The sequence below is a fragment of the Coturnix japonica genome, chromosome 2 (assembly GCF_054131305.1).
Source record: "Coturnix japonica strain WE chromosome 2, WE-NBRP24, whole genome shotgun sequence".
NCBI lineage: Eukaryota > Metazoa > Chordata > Aves > Galliformes > Phasianidae > Coturnix > Coturnix japonica.
The window spans coordinates 3,413,274-3,433,924 of record NC_140664.1 but is presented as its reverse complement, the minus strand read 5'-3'; the positions used below and the strand labels follow the sequence as shown (position 1 = coordinate 3,433,924).

Genomic DNA, 20,651 nt, shown 5'->3' with positions numbered 1-20,651 from the left:
AGTCTAATTTAATGTCTATTATGTCACATTCTACTGCTGAGTCACCTGAAGCAAACAGCAGGAGGACAACACCTCTTATCAAAGCACCAGCCCATGACTTCACCTCGCTTCTCAGAGGCACTGGGGGCAACCTTGAGGCACCTCAGCCTTTTCGTGCCATCAGGCCTTTAGGGGAAACTGGTCAGAGCTTCGTTTTGGGAATTAAAATGGCTTTTCTGGGTGGAGAAGAGGTGCGAAGAAAGACTCAAAGCTGCTGAGGGAGGAAAGTACCTCAGCGCAGCGAGCAGCGAGGCCCCGCCCACACCCGGCCCGCCAGGTCACCGCTTATGGCTCTGATTGGTCACAGTCAAGATCGACAGGGCGAACAGCCAATCAAAACGCGTATTACCCTGAGGGGGAGAGGCGGGTGAGGGAGCTCGCCCCGCCGCTGCGACTGGGAGGAGCGGAGCGGCCCTGAGGGACGGGGCGGCCGGAGGGATCGTGTGTTATCGCCGCTCTGCTTTGCCGTGCCATGGAGGATGCGTTGCCTTCGGGACTGTTGGAGGTCTGCTTGTTGGTCGGCGTGCCCAGGGAGCAGTTGAAGTCTCAACTGCAGGTGAGAGGTGGCGGCTGTTGCCGGGGTGGGCTCTGTGGGGTCAGTTCCCCGACCCCCCCCCCCCCCCCCCCGCCTGCTCCCTTGGGCCCTGCTTCTTTCAAGATCAGCAAAACTGCTGAGTTACCTCGTTTTTTGTCACAGGGTGAGGCAGATATGCTTTAAAAACAGTTGTTCTGGTAGGAGAGTATCGATGTAGTAGGGGTTATTCCATAGTGAGGTTAATAATGCTTTTTTCGGATGAATGTGGAGGATGTGAGGTGAATTTCTGTAAGCTGGGATGGCAGGATGCTTTAATAGTGTGTATCCTTCACAGGTGAACAGCCCATTTCCCATCTTTTTACATGGGGAATAAAGCCTGGTGACCTGCGCTATTAGGAGAACAGGGTGTAAATCCCTGCATGGATATTAAGCTTGGAGTCATGAAGTGCTCAGTTTCTTACAGCTGGTTCTATTCAGGCACAGCAGAAGTTGATATATTGTGTGTTGCTTTGAGTATCTGGTTTATAACTTGTTGGTCACCTGTCGCTTCACGTGTCGCTTCACCTGGGTAGAAATAATTGCATGCACCGGTACAGGCTGGGGGAAGAGCTGCTGGAGAGGAGCTCTGCTGAGAGGGACCTGGGCGTCCTGGTGGACGACAGATTAACCGTGAGCCAGCAGTGTGCCCTTGTAGCCAAAAAAGCCAATGGCATACTGGGGTGTATTAAAAAGAGCATGTCCAGCAGGTCGAAGGAGGTGATCCTCCCCCTCTACTCTGCCCTGGTGAGGCCTCATCTGGAATATTGTGTCCAGTTCTGGGCTCCCCAGTACAAAAAAGACAGGGATCTCTTGGAAAGAGTCCAGCAGAGGGCCACTAAGATGGTGAAGGGCCTGGAGCATCTCCCCTATGAGGAGAGACTTAGGGAACTGGGTCTGTTTAGCCTTGAGAAAAGAAGGCTGAGAGGGGACTTGATTCAGGTTTATAAATACCTGAGGTGTGGGAGCCATAGTGGTGAGGCTGGTCTCTTTTCAGTAGTGAGTGGGGACAGGACTAGGGGTAATGGGATGAAAGTACAGCATAGGAAGTTCTGCATGAATGTGTGGAAGAACTTCATTACAGTGAGGGTGACGGAGCACTGGAACAGGCTGCCCAGGGAGGTGGTGGAGTCTCCTTCTCTGGAGATATTTAAGACCCACCTGGATGCCTACCTGTGTGACATGGTGTAGGGAGCCTGCTTTGGCAGGGGGTTGGACTCGATGATCTCTAGAGGTCCCTTCCAACCCCTACAATTCTGTGATTCTGAGTTAACAATTCGATTCTCTTCCTGATTTTGCTTTGTTCAAATGTGCTGATGGTGGTGGCTGATACTGTCCTGCCATAGGGGAAGCCGTGATGTTGGCACATGCTGAAAGCCAAAACTTCAGCTCCCACGGATCTCTGTTGTCTACCTTGAGCTTGGCTTTGTGCGCTCTAGTAGCGTTAGATAACAAAGTCTTTCTTGCTGCTCGCTTATTCAGAAGGTGGTTTTGCTGATGTTGGCTTCTTAAGTGATACTGGTTAAAGTGAGGTTCAAATTCCAGGACCTCATTCATGTGTACGTTGAAATTGGGGAAGTAGATGTGCCATAAATCTTATCACCAGGCTTTTGTAACTGGAGTCTACGTGTTGTTTTGGTATTTGTTTGAGAAGTAAACTTAGAATGAGCGAATTTCTTTTTTCAGTCCACGGTATGATCTCATTGCTTCCAAAAAGAAACACTTTGTAGGACAATACATAGGAAATTGGATTAAAAAAAAGCTAATAAATAGAGCCATTCCATTGCTTCGCTTGCACTACAGGCTTTAAATCCTCTGCTCAAAATATAGAATGTGGTGTCAGAAAGGAAAGTATTCTCTCCTGTATTAATGTTACTACAGCAACATCTATTTGAGCTGTTGAACTGCAGGGATTTCAGTCTCTGGGATAAAGTTTGTAGGGTTATTCCACTTCCTCTTCTTCCCACAGTGCTATCGATGTGAGGAAATGGTAGGATGTGTTTTGTGCAGTTTCAGTGAATGCTGAAAGAAGGGAAATGATCAACAGAAAAAGAAAAGTTCACTCTAGAGTGCTGGGCTCAAGGTGGTATTTGCAGATGTAACCTTCAAATCTAGGTCTAGGAAGTGTGTTTGTGCAGTTATTTTATTGCAGTGTGGGGTTATAAAGTAATAAAATCAGTGGGAGCATGATGGTTAAACCACTCCCAAAAGAAGAGAAGCTTTGTATTATTGACCTGTTGACAGCGGAGATTCCGGGAACAAAGAGACAATTTTGCATTGAAGCTCCAAAACTGAAGTTTCTGGGCTGTCATCTATTGATCCTTCTTAGTGACAATCATATGGTCACTATGAGACTTCAGTTTGAAGAGATCAAAGACAGCTTTTGAGTATTTCATGATGTTTTTAGTGTTGGCAATGTATATTTTGTAGGGCTCAGATGTACAATAATGAAGATCATACAGCCATCTTCTTTTTCCCAAGCCGTTGTCAGATGGAAAACTGGGTTTTGTTATGACAAATGTGAGCAGTCTGCAGGATGTCTGGTTGTTTCAGTTGTTGATTTCTAGATCTGCCTGCCACTCCCAGTGTTATGGATGTTGCTCTGACAGTGGCTGTGTTGTGCTTTCTGGCCATCCTAATTCAGACGTAACCCCCAACCCCTACCTTCAACCCTTCCCTCCCTCCCCACACCCTTTGTTTTTGTTGCCTTTTTCTGTATTAGCCCTCTGGAAATGAGGTGTCTTGTCTTGTGCAAGAAGCCATATATAATCAAGTTCACAGAATGACCCGGGTTGGAAGGGACCTCAAGGATCATGTAATTCAAGTTGATTATTAGTTATCAGTGTGTTCTTGTTGCAGTGAAAACTGAGCATGTAATGACTTACCTTATCAGAGCCATAGCCAGCAGGTGAAGGTAAGTGATGGCTATTGTTATAATTCAGCACTGAGATATGTATCTACTTGGAATACTGTCCCAGCTTTGTGTATCAGGATAAACACAACTGCTTACAAACAGAAGGGTTACCAGAAGTAGCTGTCTGAATTTTATGAGAGCTGGAACTCAAGTGTTGAAAACTTACTTAGTGGATTTCTGGAACCTCTAGGGATCATCTTGTCCAACCTTCCTGTCCAAGCAGGCTCCTTAGACCAGGTGATGTCTGGATAAATTCCAAACCAACCTGATCCATCTTCACTTATTGCTGCTTTGAGCAAAAGGTTGTGCTCGAACCTCTACAAGTCCCTTCCAAACTAACTCTTCTAAGGCTTCATGACTTTCCCCACCCAGCTCTTCTGTAAAGAAGCCAGTTCTTTCATAACATTTGGGGTGGAATGAACTTCTTCGGTGTTGGAAAGAGGAAAATGAGATCAAGGAGGTGTCACGTGGCTGATGTTACACTGTGATTTCAACACTCTGTTTTTCATGTTTAGATTAGTGCTCACTTAAAAAGGCTGTTTCTTCTCTGTGACGTATATGGTACTATACTATTCTCACAGGAGCAGAGGAAGTCATCTTAATAACTGCCTTAGGGCTAAGCTCTAATTCTGAATTTCCATCTGTAAAGTTTAGCAGCATGTTTTTGAGGGTGGTCGTGTTGGATTTATCTCTGTTCAGTTTCTTCACATGGAACAGGTGTCAATTACCCACTAGAAAAATGAAGTTCTTAGCTTGGTAGGGTATGGCACTCAGTATTCCAGTTCGTAACACGCTCTTTTAAGTCAATAGTGTATCTTTGAGTGGGGAAAATAATGAAAGATGTCATTACTGGTACCGAAGGAACATGTAAATAAGTGGTGCTGCTGCATCATGTCTGAGGGCAAAAGAAGTTTCTTCATTTATCAGTTGGCAAAGAGTTGAACACGGAACAGCTTCTGAGCCACAGCGAGACTCGCCTTTCCTGTTTCCAAATATCCGCTCACTGAACAGAGCTTTCACTTGCTGTTTTGGTCTTTCAGAAGGAATTAAAATTACAATGAAGTAATAGAAGATGTAGCTGCTCGTATCCATTACATGGCCAAGAGTACAAAAAGTGCTCCCAGGTTTTCCCTAAAATTGAACAAAGACTTACCTGGGGAGTTCAGCTCTACTTCCTTTTTTTTGCTTTTCTTTAAATGCTGCCTGTTTTCTGTTGTTAGTAAACTTTTATTTTAAATTCAGCTTGTGCTTAATCTGAATGCTTGGAAGGAGAGAATATCTGACTTAGGATTTGTTCACTTTCTTATGTGAAGGGGTTTGGTGAGATATGTTTTGAATGATGAAGAATGATTTATTGCTGACTAAAAATGACTTGTGTACTCCCCTTGCATTAACTTCTTTAAATCATCAAACTAAATGAAAGATGAATTATCAAGGGAAAGTGTGTTATAAAACCACAGTTTTAGAAGCAGAGAGAAAATAAAGCTATAATTGCTTCAAAAAAAACCCTAGGGGATAAATGCCAGTTTATGTTTTTCTTATTATCATTTTTTTAAAGGACACTCAAAGAAAACCCAGAAGTCTTCTTCCCCTGCATCCAGAAGTTCTTTCTGTATTTGTGCCTCCATTTATCAACAGAGATGATGTTCACTCAACTAATACGAGTGGCAGTAACTTCACCAGAGGCAAACGCCGATCTTTCAGAAAAAAGAAAGAGAGACCCAAGTTGGAAAATGCCAAGACTCTCAATGGGGAGCAGAAAGCACCTGGCACTGAAGATATTACAGTTCCAAAGGACATTGATCTCATTGGTTTGCCCCAGCTGTGCTTCCCAGGTATTGCTGCATTCCTACTAATAAATGAGAACTGTTTTGATATTTGATGATCATTTAGAAAAGCATCTTTTGCTATTTTGATGAATTTCACAGTAAAAAAATAAATAAACGTGTCTGCTTGTGAGCGAGTCCGTGTGGAGAGCAGCTGTTACATGCAGGGCTGTTCAGTGTGAACAAATCCATCAGTGTTGGCTGTCACAACTGTTCCAAGAGGGGGAAGCCAGAAATCCCTTTCTATTATTGGTAAATCTTGGTTTCAATGAACATGCACTTCCTCCTTAACTTTTTTTGTTTGTTTGTATTAAACGATTGAGTACTTTCCACTTCACTTTTCATTGGCTGTTGAGATATCCATGAATTAATGACTATTTCCTCTAGGCTTAATCGCAACAATTTTAATAGGAGTATTGGAACTGCAGACCTTGCAAATGTCTTGAAGGGGGGAAAAAGTGAACAAAACTCATCTATTGTATTTTGTCATTTAAAATGACAAATAACTATGTAATATCTTTGCTTCTTCAGTGATGTGTGGCTTGCAACCTGTCTAATAACTCTTAAATGAAACACAGTATGTGCATTCTAAACACTTCAAGTTTCTCTTGAAATTAGGTAAAAATGTGCAATATTTGTTTTCAGTGATCATTTTTCAAGCAGTTGTAAATGTATGTGTATGGAGGAGTATGTATGTATATATATATATACAGAATATGCAAATATATGTGTATGAAGGGGTTTCTATATTCATTGCAGGAGGACTTTATATAACTTCAGAACCAAGAGAGGACCACATTCACTTCCTGGTCTTCACAGATGTTTGTGGTAACAGAACATACGGCGTTGTTGCACAGTACTATCAGCCCATGCAAGTATGTTATTTAACTCATGCTTTTACTGAAATATATTAAAAGAGAAACACTTCGAAAGTAATTTCAGGTGTGTTTTTGAAATTAGTTATCTGATAATTTTTGTTAGGAGGAATAAAGAACAAATCAGGTTTAGTAATGCTGTTGTCATTTAATTCAGTGCTGTTCTAATGTAAATCTCTGTTTTACATAAAAGAAACTGTTATGATTTCAATTAGGAGTTTTGAATATTTAAAAGCAGTCTCTTCCCTTGGGCGTGTTTGGTTTTTTATGTATGTGTGTGAAGTTTATACTCTGTGTTCTTTATAAATATTTTCTCTACTAAAATTCATTTAATATGTGCGTTGTAGTCTTGTAGGCTGACGTTTTTCTCTAGAGCTCAAGGGAGGCAGACATCCAAATCCCTTTAAAATTTAAGGGAATTGGGATATCGACTCTCTTGGGTTCTTAAGAAAATACCAGCCATAAATTCCTAATTAACATAAACACATTAATCTGTAGTTTCTTTGTAGGATGGCTGTATTGCCTCTAATGGACAGACCCAGTGGGAATCTGTGCGGGCTGGGAAGAAGCCTGGCTGTTTTGTACCGCTTGCTATTTGTGTTATATCCAGATATCCGTATTTTAATGCCCTCAAAGACTGTCTCTCATGGTAAGACTTGCTATCATGTGTGTCTCTACTAGAAATAATTATACAGGTCTTAATATATTAATATATGAGTTTGCATAATACTACGACAGTTATTAGTTTTAAGTTAAGAATTGCAGAGGCGTGGAAGAGAAGAAATGTAAAGTGAATGTTACCTGAATAGTAAGAAGAGTGCAATTCTGTCGTTCTGGTATAAATCGCAACACTCTATTTTTAACTAAATAACTACAGTGGTTACTTGGCTGGCATAGAACCAGGAAACAACACTGCAGTATACAGAGGACATGGTAGATTAGAAGTGGTAAAATATTATTCAGTGCAGATGGGTTACAAGATAAGTAACCATAAGTTTGTCTCTTTTTTCAGGAAGTTATTTTGTGGTCATAACCCCACTACCTTTCTTTGTGCTAGATCTACCCTGCCATTTTCAAAGCATAAGTAAAGGTGTTAATTGTGGGTGGAGGACTTATACATGATGGAAACTTGGTATTCACAATCGGGATGATCACTAAAATAGAAAGGAAGTCTTTCTTTCCCTTTCTACTTCCCTGCTTGGGTCACTTTTTCCACTCTTTCCCCTGAAGTTGCACCAGGCATTGGTGGTGTTGGAGCTGATTCATTGCTGCCTTTTTCTACTCTCAGAGCTCCAGTCATCTGTTACAGCCATGTTCCTGAGGTGTGATGCTTTCCCATTTATCTAGTTTTTATAATATTTATAGTATTTTATGTTATAATATTCTGTGAACACACACTAGCTTTCTGCTGCCTGGGAACTAGCATAGGTTCAGCTTTTCCAGTAGCTTCAATAGTAAATTCATGAATGAGTCTTTTGTTCTCTGAAGTGAGATACTTCTGTGCAGGGAGAAGCAGTCAGTGTGAATGGATTTCTAAGTAGTCTGCTAACAGAGAAGCAGGAAGATATTCAGGAAAGCCATTCCAGAGGTTGCAGAAATATTTCTGGGTCTCTTGTATTTGTTCAGTGCAGACAGGAGCCAGCTTTCAGGTGGAGTCTCTGCACGTGCAGAAGGAAAGTTGCAGGCAGAGTCAGCTCTTGAGAAATGCAAGTTCCTGCCTCTGGCTGGATATTTTAAACACTGTAATTAAACGTTCCTGCCTTAATCATACATAGTAGACTTTTGCACCTGCTTAAAGCATTAGCCTCTAGGCTAACTTTAGTTTTATCCTTTAAGCTATACTGCCTTTTAGAGGGAGTTCAAATTTATCTTCAATCTACCACTTAAGCTTTAATTGATTAATAAATACGTGAATAATTATGTGGAAATTCCACAGGTTAATAGAACTATGGGCTGCCCTGGTGATATAACAGAGATTTGTCATTCAGTTGCACAGCTCTTTCCATACAGTTGGGGCACCTGGCTGTGAGATACCATTGTGTGGAGCTGGAAGGAGAGGGGAAGTGGTGAAGCTGTGTTCAGTGCTGACTTTTCCTGCTGGACTGGAAACTCAACTGCTTATGTTTCCATGATATGTTTTTCTGGAGCTTTTTCAAACTTTATTTTTAAGCGTGTAATCAACACTTGCTTTTCTTGATTCTGTTTTATAGACAAATTTAGAGTATTCTGTTTTTCTTTTATTTTTTTGCCCTTGTAAAATACCTCTTGTGTGCTTCAGTGGGTGGAGAGGAAGGAGTGGAGAGATAACATTATTATTATTATTGTTTTGTATTACCGATCATTGTATTTTTTTCCAGCATCAGGAATAAAACAGTTGCTGGGATGTGTAACTGTTCTGAATGGAATATAAGCGATTATAGTGAACTAGACCTCAGTGATACATTTTGAGCCTTGATCTCTGTACAGCTGGGGTTGTTTCAGGTTTTTGTAACGTTTCAAGACTTTGTCACTCTTTTCCTGTAAACCAGAAGTGATGTTATTTTCACTTAAGGTGCCTTAACTGCAATCAGGTGGCCTATGGGTTAAATATAATAACAGTGGATTACCAGAGTGTCTTTGTTATGCTTCAGTGTTGCTTTGCTGGATGCTTCAAGTGATTTATTCTACCAGTCTGGAGATATGAAAACAATTTCTGGTGGAACTTAAGCCCCTAGTTCTAGTATGTAACCCTTTCCTGGTAATACCTACTGGAAAAATACTGTTTGCTGTTGTTGATGAAGGTCTGATGTTGAAGTAGCATCTAAACAGGTTCTGCTTCTCTTCTGGATCCTGTTATAGCAAAAGATTCTGGGCTTGTTTAGCTTAGAGAAGAGAAGGCTCTGGGGAGACCTCCCTGTGTCCTTCCAGTACTTGAAGGGAGAACGTAAACAGAAGGGACAAAGGCTGTTTATGAGAGTTGGTAGTGATAGGACAAGGGGGAATGGTTTTAAACTGAGACAGGGGAGGTTTAAGTTAGACATTAGGAGGAAGTTTTTCTCTCAGAGGGTGGTGATGCACTGGAACAGGTTGCCCAAGGAGGCTGTGGATGCCCCATGCCTGGAGCCATTCAAGGCCAGACTGGATGTGGCTCTGGGCAGCCTGGTCTGTTGGTTGGCAACCCTGCACATAACAGCGGGGTTGAAACTGGATGATCATTGTGGTCCTTTTCAACCGAGGTCATTCTATGATTCAATGAAGATTTTGCTGTTCTCCAGAATTCTTCTATGTACAACTGGTTGTTTCCATGATGTGCATTGCAAACGGTTGCACATAGGTGAGGTGATTTGCTTTCAAGTAGAAGAGTCCTCAGAAGTATTTCATCATTGCAAGCATTCTTAGATAAAACTCGGGCTTCTAATCTTTCTCATATGGCCAAGTATTGTAGAAATAACTGAGAACAGAGATTAATCTCAGATTCCAAGTTAGCATCAAACATTAGATTCACGTAAGTGCTTTGAACTGCAAGGTGAACTTGCATGTTTTCATAGTGACGATGATCTTTATATTCTGTTTAATTAATTTTACAGCTAGTTTTCATGTTACTAGTGGCAGTAATTCCAAATCTAAAGCAGTTAAAATGGACTCCATACCCCTTCCTGAAGTGTGCAGATATGCATCTAGATGGCTTCACAACATTGCAGTTATTGCAATATTCTGTGTTATTTGAAAGGGTATATTTTTAAAAGGAGAGGTTTGGGCACTTCATGTATTCTGTTTTTTACTGCAGTCTGTTACTCTACATGTAAAATGAAACAACCCTGCCAGTCATCTCCTTCTGGATGAGCTCCTGTCTTGGATGGATAGGCTCCATACAAATAGTAAATCTTCCAACCTGTGTATTGGTCTTTTCAACTGCCTTGAGAAAAGTGTAGAAATTGCTCACAGCACTGAGGCAGTACAAAAGGCCTATTCTTACATGTTCTTGTTAGATGAAATATCTGTTTGAAGACAGTTAATAGAGTTAATGGAAGGTTCATAAACTCCTTAGCTCTCTCTTTAATGTTTCAGAGATTACCTCATTTATTTCAGCAGATGTTTGCAGTAGCAGAGCTGTCAGCTGCTATTACATTGCATTAATGGGCACAGTGTACTGATTACGGAACTCTTACTATCCCTTCTGTACATCTTCTCCTTCTCTGCACTAGATCAGGTTCATTCTGTTATAGCATTTACTGAATGCATTGTTACATACTTTTCAATCTCAAATAATAATAGTAACAGCTGAAGTATTACGGTGTAATTATTCAAAAATGATTCAACTCTCTGATTTTCTTTGAGAAATTTCAATTTCCCCTCTTCCACACCCCACAGCAGCTGATGAGACCAGGGCTGTTTCCAAATGTGAATTAAATACTATGCTAATACAACAAAAAGCTCAGAAATACAGGACAGAATATTTTTATTCCAGAATTTTGAATCTGTGTACAAATATAATGTTCTGATTTCTAATATATCACCTGATTTATTCAGTTGCTTTGAAGACATTCTTCCTCAAGAGCAAGTATTCTGCAAGAAGCCAGTAAAGGTACCAAGCAGAATGAAAGCTCAGTGGAGAGTATAACCATGTTAAATTCCCAATTTTTGTACATAAAGATCTGCAGGCTCACATTTTAGACTTTTAGTTTCTAGTCATTATATTTCATTAATTCTGTTGGACATTCTGGTTTGCGGTCTTGATATCATGTACGTTTAAGCATTCATGACTTGATTGGCACATAACACAAACCTGTGTGATCTTTGTACTTTGTAGCCTTGAAACAGCTGTGGTAACAGTTCTAAAACAGACTTTTGGCAGGTTTGTACAGCTGTGTTTATTCTTTTTGTGTTTAGGACTGGTAACAGGTTCAGTGTCCAAGCAGGCCTAGGCCTTATCCTAAATAGGACTCTTCCTTCAGATTCCTCTGCAGTTTAGCCTGTGTCTTTTATTTCTCTTCTTCTATCTACAACTTCTTTGTTTCTGTGACATGATGTTCCTTTCCAGAGTTGATGCCTGGGATGAGATGACCATCAAGGCACTGTGCTGCAACTGATGGTGTGTTGTTTTTGAAGCAATCTGTACAGGCCAATTAATTTAGGTACATCTCATCTCTAGGTTTCTTCTGCTATTATGAGACAAGATGTGCTAGCAGTGTTCTCTGGTATATGATGTAGCATTATTTTATGGAATGAAACAGAAAGCACATCCATCAACAACAAAGAAAGCTTCTGCTTTTGATGTACAACATCAATAAATGAAATGAGTCTATTGATCTATGTGATAAATTAGAAACAAATAATCTGGTATAATAACTTCATTGCTGCTAATAATGCTTTTTAGCTTTAGGTTACCAGCAGAAAAGTTTCTTTTCTGTTTGTTTGCTATTTTTATAAGTAATCGTCTCTACTTGAATTTCAGCTTACTTGTGCAGCTGCGATCTTTCAAGGATTTAGATGTTGATGATCATGTAAAAGAATTTGCAGCAAAATTATTTTTAATACCCAGCCCACCACCAGGACCACTGCACTTGGTAATGATTGATGCTGAATTTCATTGTTAATTTGACACGACATGTTATAAAGCTCTAGGGTGTTGCTCTTGTATGAATCAGAGAATGTTCTTTAGTATTTTATTAGATTTCACCTGCTGGTGTATAATTGTTGTTAATACCATTGCTCTGAAATTAAGGCTATGCATTATTAGTACAAGTAGTAATGATGTGACCAGGGTGCAGGCTGGAATGCTGGCATGCTTGTTAGTCATACTGTTTAACTTTACAGTACTTTGCATGGAAAGATTAGGTTCATCCCAACTAGTATGAGATGATGCCAGAGGTACATCTGGGCACAGCATAATCCAACTTCTGGTTCACTGGGAGTCAGCCCATATAATCTCTACGAGAAGCAGCTGGAAGCTCCAGTTTGCACCTGCTCTATATGAAAGGAAGTTAACTTTCACTTCTATAATATGCCACTGCCATCTCACTGAATACACACTCCTGAACACGAGTAAATTATGTAACTGTCACTTGACCAAAGTGTGGGAGTTCCCTGTCTTGTGCCTGATGCATATGTCACTATGGCTGTCGTCTTGATTGTGTATTGCACTGATGTGCAGCTGTGTGACTAAGAATTAGTGCGAACCCTGTGGGGAAAAAAATGAGGGTGATTAAATAAGTTGCTGAAAACACATCGTTCTGGATTTGTTCATATCTCGTCTGAGTGGCTCTGGGGAGGCAGAGCAGTATCTAATGAGTTAAATATTGTGGTTAGGGTAGATTTGCTGCTGCATGGATAAGACCTAGCTGAGAAGAGAAACTCACATAAATGTTTGTATTCTGTGTGAAAGCTAAGATGCCTGGGTTGTGTTTATTTACAGCCCTTCACAAATCAAGCTGGATGTCATCTGAGTTCATTTCAGCATGTTACCTTTCACATAGCTGAAATAGTTCCAAGGAAACAGTGCTTCAGCCATATGCTTCTCCTTAGCTGATTTCCTTGACCCAGGGATGAGGGGTTAAAGCAGAAACAAATAGCATAGCTGAAAGATTGGCTAAACCAATCTGCTGTTAAGTGCTGAGAGAAGCAGCATGTACAGTATTCACCCTCTGATATTCCAGCAGATATATTTGACCTGTCTTCTTGCACTCACTTGATTTTAGTGTTTTATAGTTGGTAATAAAGTTCTGAATTAAATGAAATTCTTTCACTAAGAAATGGAAAATGTCTGTTGTAACAGGTATTTAATATGAAACCACTTCATATAATTATTCCTTCACGAGAGGATCCGGACAGTCCAGTTATTGACTTGGATCTTCATCTTCCATTGCTGTGCTTCAAGCCAGAGCAGGTGCTGCAGGTAAACCCAGTCAATGCTTTAAAAAGTATTTGAGATTGGCTATAGTGGGAATTTGTGGTTGTACAAGAAAAATAGATGTTTTAGTTACCCAAAGAACATTACAAACCCAATAATTCAGGTGTGCCCATTCTTGAGCATGGAGTTTGTTTTACCTTCGTGACATAACCCACATGTTCTAACTAAGTCTTATCTTTGTTGACATTGGTGACACAACTCTTGATGACATATACCGTCACTGTTTTGGTAGTATAGATCTCTAAGCGCATGTTATTTCAATTTAAAAAGATGTAACTATTGAGGCTCTTTTGGAAGCAGGTGAAATATTTGTGTATGTACTGTATGTTTTAACTCTTCAAGTACATTTAGCTTTTTCTTGTTTTCAGATTATAACCTGTATTTTGACTGAGCGGAAAATGGTGTTCTTCTCTTCTGACTGGGCTCTGCTGACACTCGTGGCTGAATGCTTTATGTTGTACCTTCATCCCCTTCAGTGGCAACACACCTTTGTGCCTCTTCTGTCTCGTCATATGCTGGATTTTGTAATGGCTCCAACATCTTTTCTTATGGGATGTCATGCAGATCACTTTGACGAAGTTAGCACGGTATGTTTTTTGACTGATGCCGTTCTTGTTGTTCACTTTCTATGCAATTATTTGCTTGCTTCTTTCAGATACAGCTTGGAATGTTTTTTTATTTAGTTATGTTTTGAATGCTCACAGAAGACCTAAGATGGAAAAAATTATAAAAGTTTGTATTGTATCAATCTGTTGTATCAATCCGTCTGGTCATAAGCCAAACTGTAACCTTTAGGTCCAGTTAAGTCCAATTTAAATAAAAGCGTTGGACCTTTTTAATTCATTTTAACAGATACGATGATATCACTGTCAGGTGAGAGAGCACTCCTTGATATTGTATGAAAGATTTTTGTTTGCTTACAGATAGTTATAGTCAGGTCTTTAAGACTTAAAATTACAAACTAATGGATCTGCTTGGACTTTATGTCCATATAGCTTCTTATGCATTTGCATGTGTTTCACTGCTTGAGACTCTTCTGACACAACACATGGTAAACACAGGAGTAAATGCTGAATGTATAAAGGTTTTTTAGAAATTCTTTCACATAAATTCATGTGTGTTCTTTATCAAGGATTGGTTTAATACTCATTATTAATTTAATGCTACATATTAGATACCAAATGTTTGTGAACTAAGATTAATGGCTACAGAATTAATGGTATATATCTTGTAAGTTTAGATATCTGTGTGGTCTTCTAGTTTGGGGTAAAAAGTAATCCTTTTCTGATTTATCTTCTGGCTGAAATAATTCATTGCCTGAGTTAAGGTTAAGGGGAAGCAGCAAAAAAGTGTTCATAATTTCACTTTTGTTTCTTAAAAGGAAGGTGAAGATTTAGTTCTAATTAATATTGATGATGGGAATATTTCATATTCCAAAATGGTTGAAGAGGAACCTGAAATTCCAGATGTTCCAGCACAAGCAGCAGAAGCTTTCAAAAAAAGGTGAAAAGATGTTGAAGCTGTGTTTATCATAGGGCATAAATCATGTTGGACACTCTTTCTAGAGTGCTTGTTTGTTTTTGATTACTGATTATTCTCTGAACTTTACTGACTTTCATACTAAAAAGTGAGTGCAAGCAGGGCTTCCAGGAATCCTGTTAGCTTGCCAGCACTTGTAAACCAGTCTTGCACTTTGTCTTGCTAAGTTTCTTGATGTCTAAGTGACTTCTTCCCTAACAAATATCGAGATAACGTTGGTGTTTGGATGCAACTTGATACTGTTCTTCTCTCTGTAGAGCGGAGAGTCTTCATCTGCACTATGACCTAGAGCTGTGTCATCTCCGTGCCACCACAGATCTCAGTGAACTTCAGATGCGCAGAAGGGCTTGGCAGCAGAAACTGAATACAGAAGTTCAGCAAATGACTTTGCAGTTAATTGTTAATATCTTCAGGTCAGTGGATATAGTATTTTTATTGAGAGCATATGATTATGGTTAAGATACTTCTTCTGTCATTGAGAATACTCTTCATTTTTCTTACTTCCTAGACATTCTGTAGACCTCTGATGTTCTGTGAGGAAATATGAGAAAGTGGTCCTATATTTTAGAATATAAATAATAAGTGTGTTCTTGTACATACACTACCTCCTCTAGGTGGCCCTGCTTGAGCAAGGGAGTTGAACCAGATGAACTCTAGAGGTCTGTTTCAGCCTCTGTGTTTCTGATATGCATAGTTAGGAAATCTTACATAAAGCTGTTCTGATTCCTGAATTTGCATGTCTCTTCTGCGAAGATTTCAGTAAGGGAAGTGAAGCTCTCATAATTAAGGCCCAGGGATATCAATTTCTCACTGAATACCATATTGGTCAGTCATGCTGCAGAAAAATTAATCATAGAATCTTTTGAGTTGGAAGGGACCCTTGAAGGTCATCTAGTCCAGCTCTCCTGCAGTGAACAGGGACATCTACGTCAGGATGCTCAGAGTCCTGTCCAGCCTGACCTTGAATGTCTCCAAAGATGGGGACCTCTCTAGGCAATTTCTTGCAATGCTTCACCACCCTTATTATAAAGAACTTTTTCCTTATGTCCAGTCTAAATCTCCCCTCTTTTAGTTTGAAACAGTTTCTGTTTGTCTTATCGCAGCAGGCCCTGCAAAAGTCTGTCCCTTCTTATAGTCCCCTTTTAGAAACTGAAAGGCCATTCTCAGGTCTCCTCCAGGCTGAACAGCTCCAGCTCTCCCAGCTGTCCTCTTAGGGCATGTGTTCAGTCCCTTGGATTACTTTTGGTGGCCTTCTTCTGGATGTGCTTTAACAAGTCCATATCTCTTCTATATTGAGGACTCCACACCTGAACACGTTACTCCAGGTGAGGTCTCACCACTGCAGAGTAGAGGGGCAGGACCGCTTCCCTTGCCCTGCTGGCTGTGCTGCTTCTGATGCAGCCCAGGATACAGTTGGCTTTCTGGGCTGCGAATGCACATTGCTGGCTCATTTCTAGCTTGCCATCCAGCTTCCCATCCACCAGTGCCCCCGGGTCCTTTTCAGCAGGGCTGTGCTCCATCCTTACATCTTCTAGCTCGTAGTGATAGTGGGGGTTGCTGTGACCCATGCACAAGCCCTTTCAATTTGTTGAACCTAATGAGATTTTTTTCATTAGTTTTCATTAGTCAAGCTTAAGCTTGATTTCTTTCGCATAGATAGTAACGTACTCAAGCATGAGAACAAATGCCTGCCTAGCATTTCTGAAGAATCTTACTGCAGAATCTTACTGTCTCCATCTGTTTCTCACTGCCTTGTGTTAGAGATGAAGTTCCGGGTGGCTAAGCTACTGAATTGCTCACGTGAATGCTCTTTCGATGCTTTCAGTAAGGAGATATAGTGCAAATACCATTTCTTTGGTAAGCTGCTTGCTTTTGTTGGATGGCCTTAGGGAGTGTCCATAGAAATAGCTGGGCCTTCCACAAGGACAGTAGCTGCTAAGTGTGAAGGAAACAAGAGGTTATGGATAGCACAGCTGGATCTGGAGCATGAAATGTGTTTACAACCTGGTGTGTCACCACTATGGGATTTGGTGAATTTCATTGTAACTGTTTAACCACTAAACTACAAAAAAGGCTACAAAAAAGGAACCGATACTTTGCTATTTGATATAATAACACTTTTGCAGATGAACTGGTTCTTTTCTTGCTTTCTATCTCTTTTCCTTCAAACTTTCTCTGTGTTCTTTTTTTCAGCATTGTTTCTTCTGTCTTCTAACATTCTATCTACCACCGTCCAGGAGTGAAGGAAAGTAAATCTCTGATACAATTCTGTTGTTGAATGCTACTCTCTTCAGTGAAGCAGTGTAGTATTTTTGTGTGCATGGAAGTTTTGTGTTTGAAGAAAACCATGATAAATTATACATAATTATATAGAAATATATACATGTAATAATCACCATTTACCTGAACCCCTATGGCTTGATAAGCTGTTTATAGGCTTACGTCACTGGTCTATTGAAGATTGGCAATATAGCACTCTGGTATTCCAGGGATGGCATAAGGCCTCTACCTGCTGTGATCATGTACATACTAAAAATCAGGTTTTTATAAAGCTTCCTGGTTTATTTCAATAACTGTTTTTCTTTAGACATCACACAATCATCAGTTATTCCTGGCTTGAGGATCAGAGTTGCAGAGTGCAGTAAGAAGTTATCTATAATGTCTCATGCACTTTAGAGATGCAGTGCAGTGAGATAAGTGAGGCCAGATCATATTTTCCACATTACCTATGTGAATGCTCATCTTCATAACGCTTCAAATGGTTTGTCTGTGATTCAGTATATTAATACTATTTCAGGACTGGAGTCAGATCATAACTTAGATATAAAGGTTCCCCTCCATGGGTTCTTGAAATTGAACCTCTTAAGTGAACTTGCTGATGGGAAGTGGCAGTCACAGCAGGTAGCCTGGCTTCATGTAAGAGTCTGCGCTCTTTTTCTCTATTTCAGAAACTCAGACTTGTTAAAACTGTTTGCCTTCTGATACTAGAGTAGTACTAGTGGGTTGCTGCTGCAGCAAAAGTGCAGTTTACTCACAAATCTCCAAGCATGTTTATCTTTTTACTTATTTTATCCCCAGGGAGGTAAAAGACCACCTAAATTATGAACACAGAGTGTTTAACAGTGAAGAATTTCTGAAAACAAGGGCAATAGGAGATCAGCCATTTTATGGAAAAGTAAGTTCAGTGTTAAATATGTTGTAATTCTGTTATTGATCTGTACTTAAGAATTAATGTCAGAAATTAATGGGATAGTCATGGTTTGGTCTGTTGTAGTGTTATTGACTCACCAGCTTTCACAGTTGTTTACTATAAACAGATAAAATAGCAGACATCACTTTGGAGTGCGAGATACGTTATTTCAGAGCAAATTAGATTCATTTATCCAGCATGAAATTAACCTGTATCAGATGATCAGTAAAGCTCAAAGTCAAAGTACCTGCTTTATCTGAAGCCTGAGCAGAATGGCATGGAGCTGATGGTGCCTGTTTGGCTCCAGGCCATGAACCCCTTATACCCACAGTGCACGACAGTAAAAGCACGCTGCAGGCACTGAGTGCCAGTTTGCTCATGTTGGGATATAGGATGTGTACAGGGTCAGATGGTCTGTGTCCTTAGATCCTGTGGCATTATGATGCATGTGGGGTACGAGTTGATAGAGCTGACATGATTTACCAGGTATTCTAACTGTGGCTTACTTTTATAGAGCCCATGAAATGAGACATGAATAGCACATGGCCTTGTGCCAGGCTCAGAGGCACTCCTACAGCCTCTTGGGCTTAAAATCTCCACCTAGATTTTCCTAGCCCATCTGCTACATCCAAAATATTGGAGTATATAACCCTCCAGCTGTGTAGAAGTTCTTTTCATTACTGCCATGATTACCTTGATCCTGCTGTTAGTGTAAGCCTGACTTAAGCCCTCTGAAGTTCCCAAATGATTTAGTTTTTGTCAGTGTGCAGTGAGACAGATGTCTATGAAGAATACAGATGTGTTTTCCTTTGAGGATCTGTTGCAGGAGTATGCTTTTAAAATAGTGGCTCTATATATCTTAAGGAAATGGAATGGGTGTGATTTCTTTGTTAAAAGGCTCGATCACAAGGCTGTGAGACATAGAGCAGTTCTCAGTGCCTTTGGTGGAAGACTCACTGATCCTTTGGGTGAGGAGGGGAAGTAATGAGAAAGGAAGTGAGAACAGAAAAAAGAAAGGATTGGGGTTGGAAAGAGGCTGAGAATAGACAGATTTGTGCCAGAGTTTCTTGTAGTGCTGCAGTACTTAGCTCAGAAGTGCAAAGGTTGAAAAAAAATGTTCATCCTTGCAATTGAGACTATTATTTTTACATTAAACTTGCTTGCACAGTTAATTAGTGTAATATTAACCTTCAGTTAGTTGAACTGTTGTATATCTGAGAAGCAGAATTTACATCTTTTAAAGGTTTGCATCTAATCATCTACAGTGTTCTAGGCAAATCCTTTTGCAACAAAGCAAGCCAAAATCCAAGATCTTCAACTTGACTAATTGCTAGTGCTATCTAGCATTATTGACAGTGTTAGCGTTGCCTAGTGACAGCTGGTGTTGTCTCAATTGTTTACCTTTAAAAACCTTTAGAAAGGACTCTGTTCCTGCAGCATGTCAGCTCCTGTGCATACAACAGGAAACAAAAGATGCCATCTACTGGAGAATAAGTAAAGCAGAAATTTGTAAAATAGCATCTCTGGAGGATGTTTTTTGCTGTGCTTTCATCTTTTGGAAGGTGGTCTGAGGTTACTGTTTGCCTCTAAGCAAACGCAGAAGGTGACTAAAAGCTGAGTTAGTTCTATTGCTGTAGTCAGGTACTTCTGTGTTTTGTGATCACTAAAATGAATGTTTGCAGTTGCATGTCTTCAAAGATGATAAAAATGCTCAAAAAGTGCTGCTAACCTGTAAGTGATCCACAGCTAACCAGTCTGTCTCTCACAGGTTTTGGAGACCTTCATGTTTCATTCTTTTCTTAAAGCTCGTTTGAACAGAAAGATGGATGCTTTTGCTCGACTTGAATTGAGCACCCAGTCTGAAGAGGATAGGTAACTTTTTCACGTTGCTTATTGTTCTTCTGAATTATATCAGAGATAAGTGATATAAGTGATAAAAGACCTTTTGACTGCGTTAGTATGAGATTAGGTTACCTACGAATAAGATGTGACTAATTAGTGGGTCATACTATTAAGCTTACTGTGAGAGAGTGACATAGACATGTCCAGTCACGGCTGTTATAACTGTAAATTGACACTGTGATTATAACTTGATTTTTTTTCTTCTTGCAGTTTCATAGTATTAAGTAGTTATTTAGTGTATGAATGTATGCAGAACTTTAAAACTAGTTACAGGATTTTTACATTATTTTTCAGATTCAACATGATGTTTCGTACTCCAAGAAGACTTACTATGGAGAAAATGGCTTCTAAAAGACTTAATTCACAGAACATCATTAATAGACGTATGGTAATCAGTATGCCTAATCTGCAAGATATCAAACTGCCAGAGAGCCCTACTAGAAAATCCTCACTTCGAAGAATAGAGACAGGCATTGGTGAGTGAAGAATGTGCTGAACAAATACAGTGTCTTTTCTGTTCTGTGTGATGTCACTGAATGATCATCACAAAAACAGTCTCAGATGCAGGAAGGAACTGGTGAGCTGGATCATTTTCTGCTGGGGCCCCTCTGTGCTTCTCTTTGCACGTTAAATCAGCCTGTATTCTGCATTAAGTTCTGCTGTACCACAAAGGATAAGGATGTGATTACTGTCCTTACCAACCTTATGTCTGTTTCTATACTGCATTTTAATATATGCTTGGATTTACTGTTGTGTAACTAAGCAAGTCTTTTTCAAACTGGAGATATGGATTTACTCCCATGTGTAGTTTTATCTGCATGTTTTTATGCATTACATAAAGATATATATATATATGTGTGTGTGTGTGTGTGTGTGAATATTTACGTCTTAGAAACGTTACATGTA

The 20,651-nt window shown here is 39.9% G+C and overlaps 1 protein-coding gene across 4 annotated transcripts in view; it reads left to right on the top strand.

Moving 5' to 3' along the window:
* Positions 1-444: 444 nt before the first annotated feature.
* Positions 445-20,651, top strand: part of DENND3 (DENN domain containing 3) — a 31,104-nt gene continuing 10,897 nt past the window's right edge. For 3 of the 4 annotated variants that reach the window (XR_014942381.1, XR_014942382.1, XM_032442924.2), the window contains exons 1-12: positions 445-595; positions 5,083-5,359; positions 6,110-6,225; positions 6,735-6,874; positions 11,660-11,771; positions 12,980-13,099; positions 13,483-13,701; positions 14,496-14,617; positions 14,911-15,066; positions 17,732-17,828; positions 19,612-19,715; positions 20,040-20,221. Coding sequence is in view for 2 of the 4 variants with exons in the window: in XM_032442924.2 (XP_032298815.2) it covers positions 512-595; positions 5,083-5,359; positions 6,110-6,225; positions 6,735-6,874; positions 11,660-11,771; positions 12,980-13,099; positions 13,483-13,701; positions 14,496-14,617; positions 14,911-15,066; positions 17,732-17,828; positions 19,612-19,715; positions 20,040-20,221 (1,729 nt within the window). In the remaining 2 variants the exon portion in view is untranslated. The remainder of the gene's footprint in view (positions 596-5,082; positions 5,360-6,109; positions 6,226-6,734; positions 6,875-11,659; positions 11,772-12,979; positions 13,100-13,482; positions 13,702-14,495; positions 14,618-14,910; positions 15,067-17,731; positions 17,829-19,611; positions 19,716-20,039; positions 20,222-20,651) is intronic. The other variant, XM_085536908.1, reaches the window with a different exon arrangement.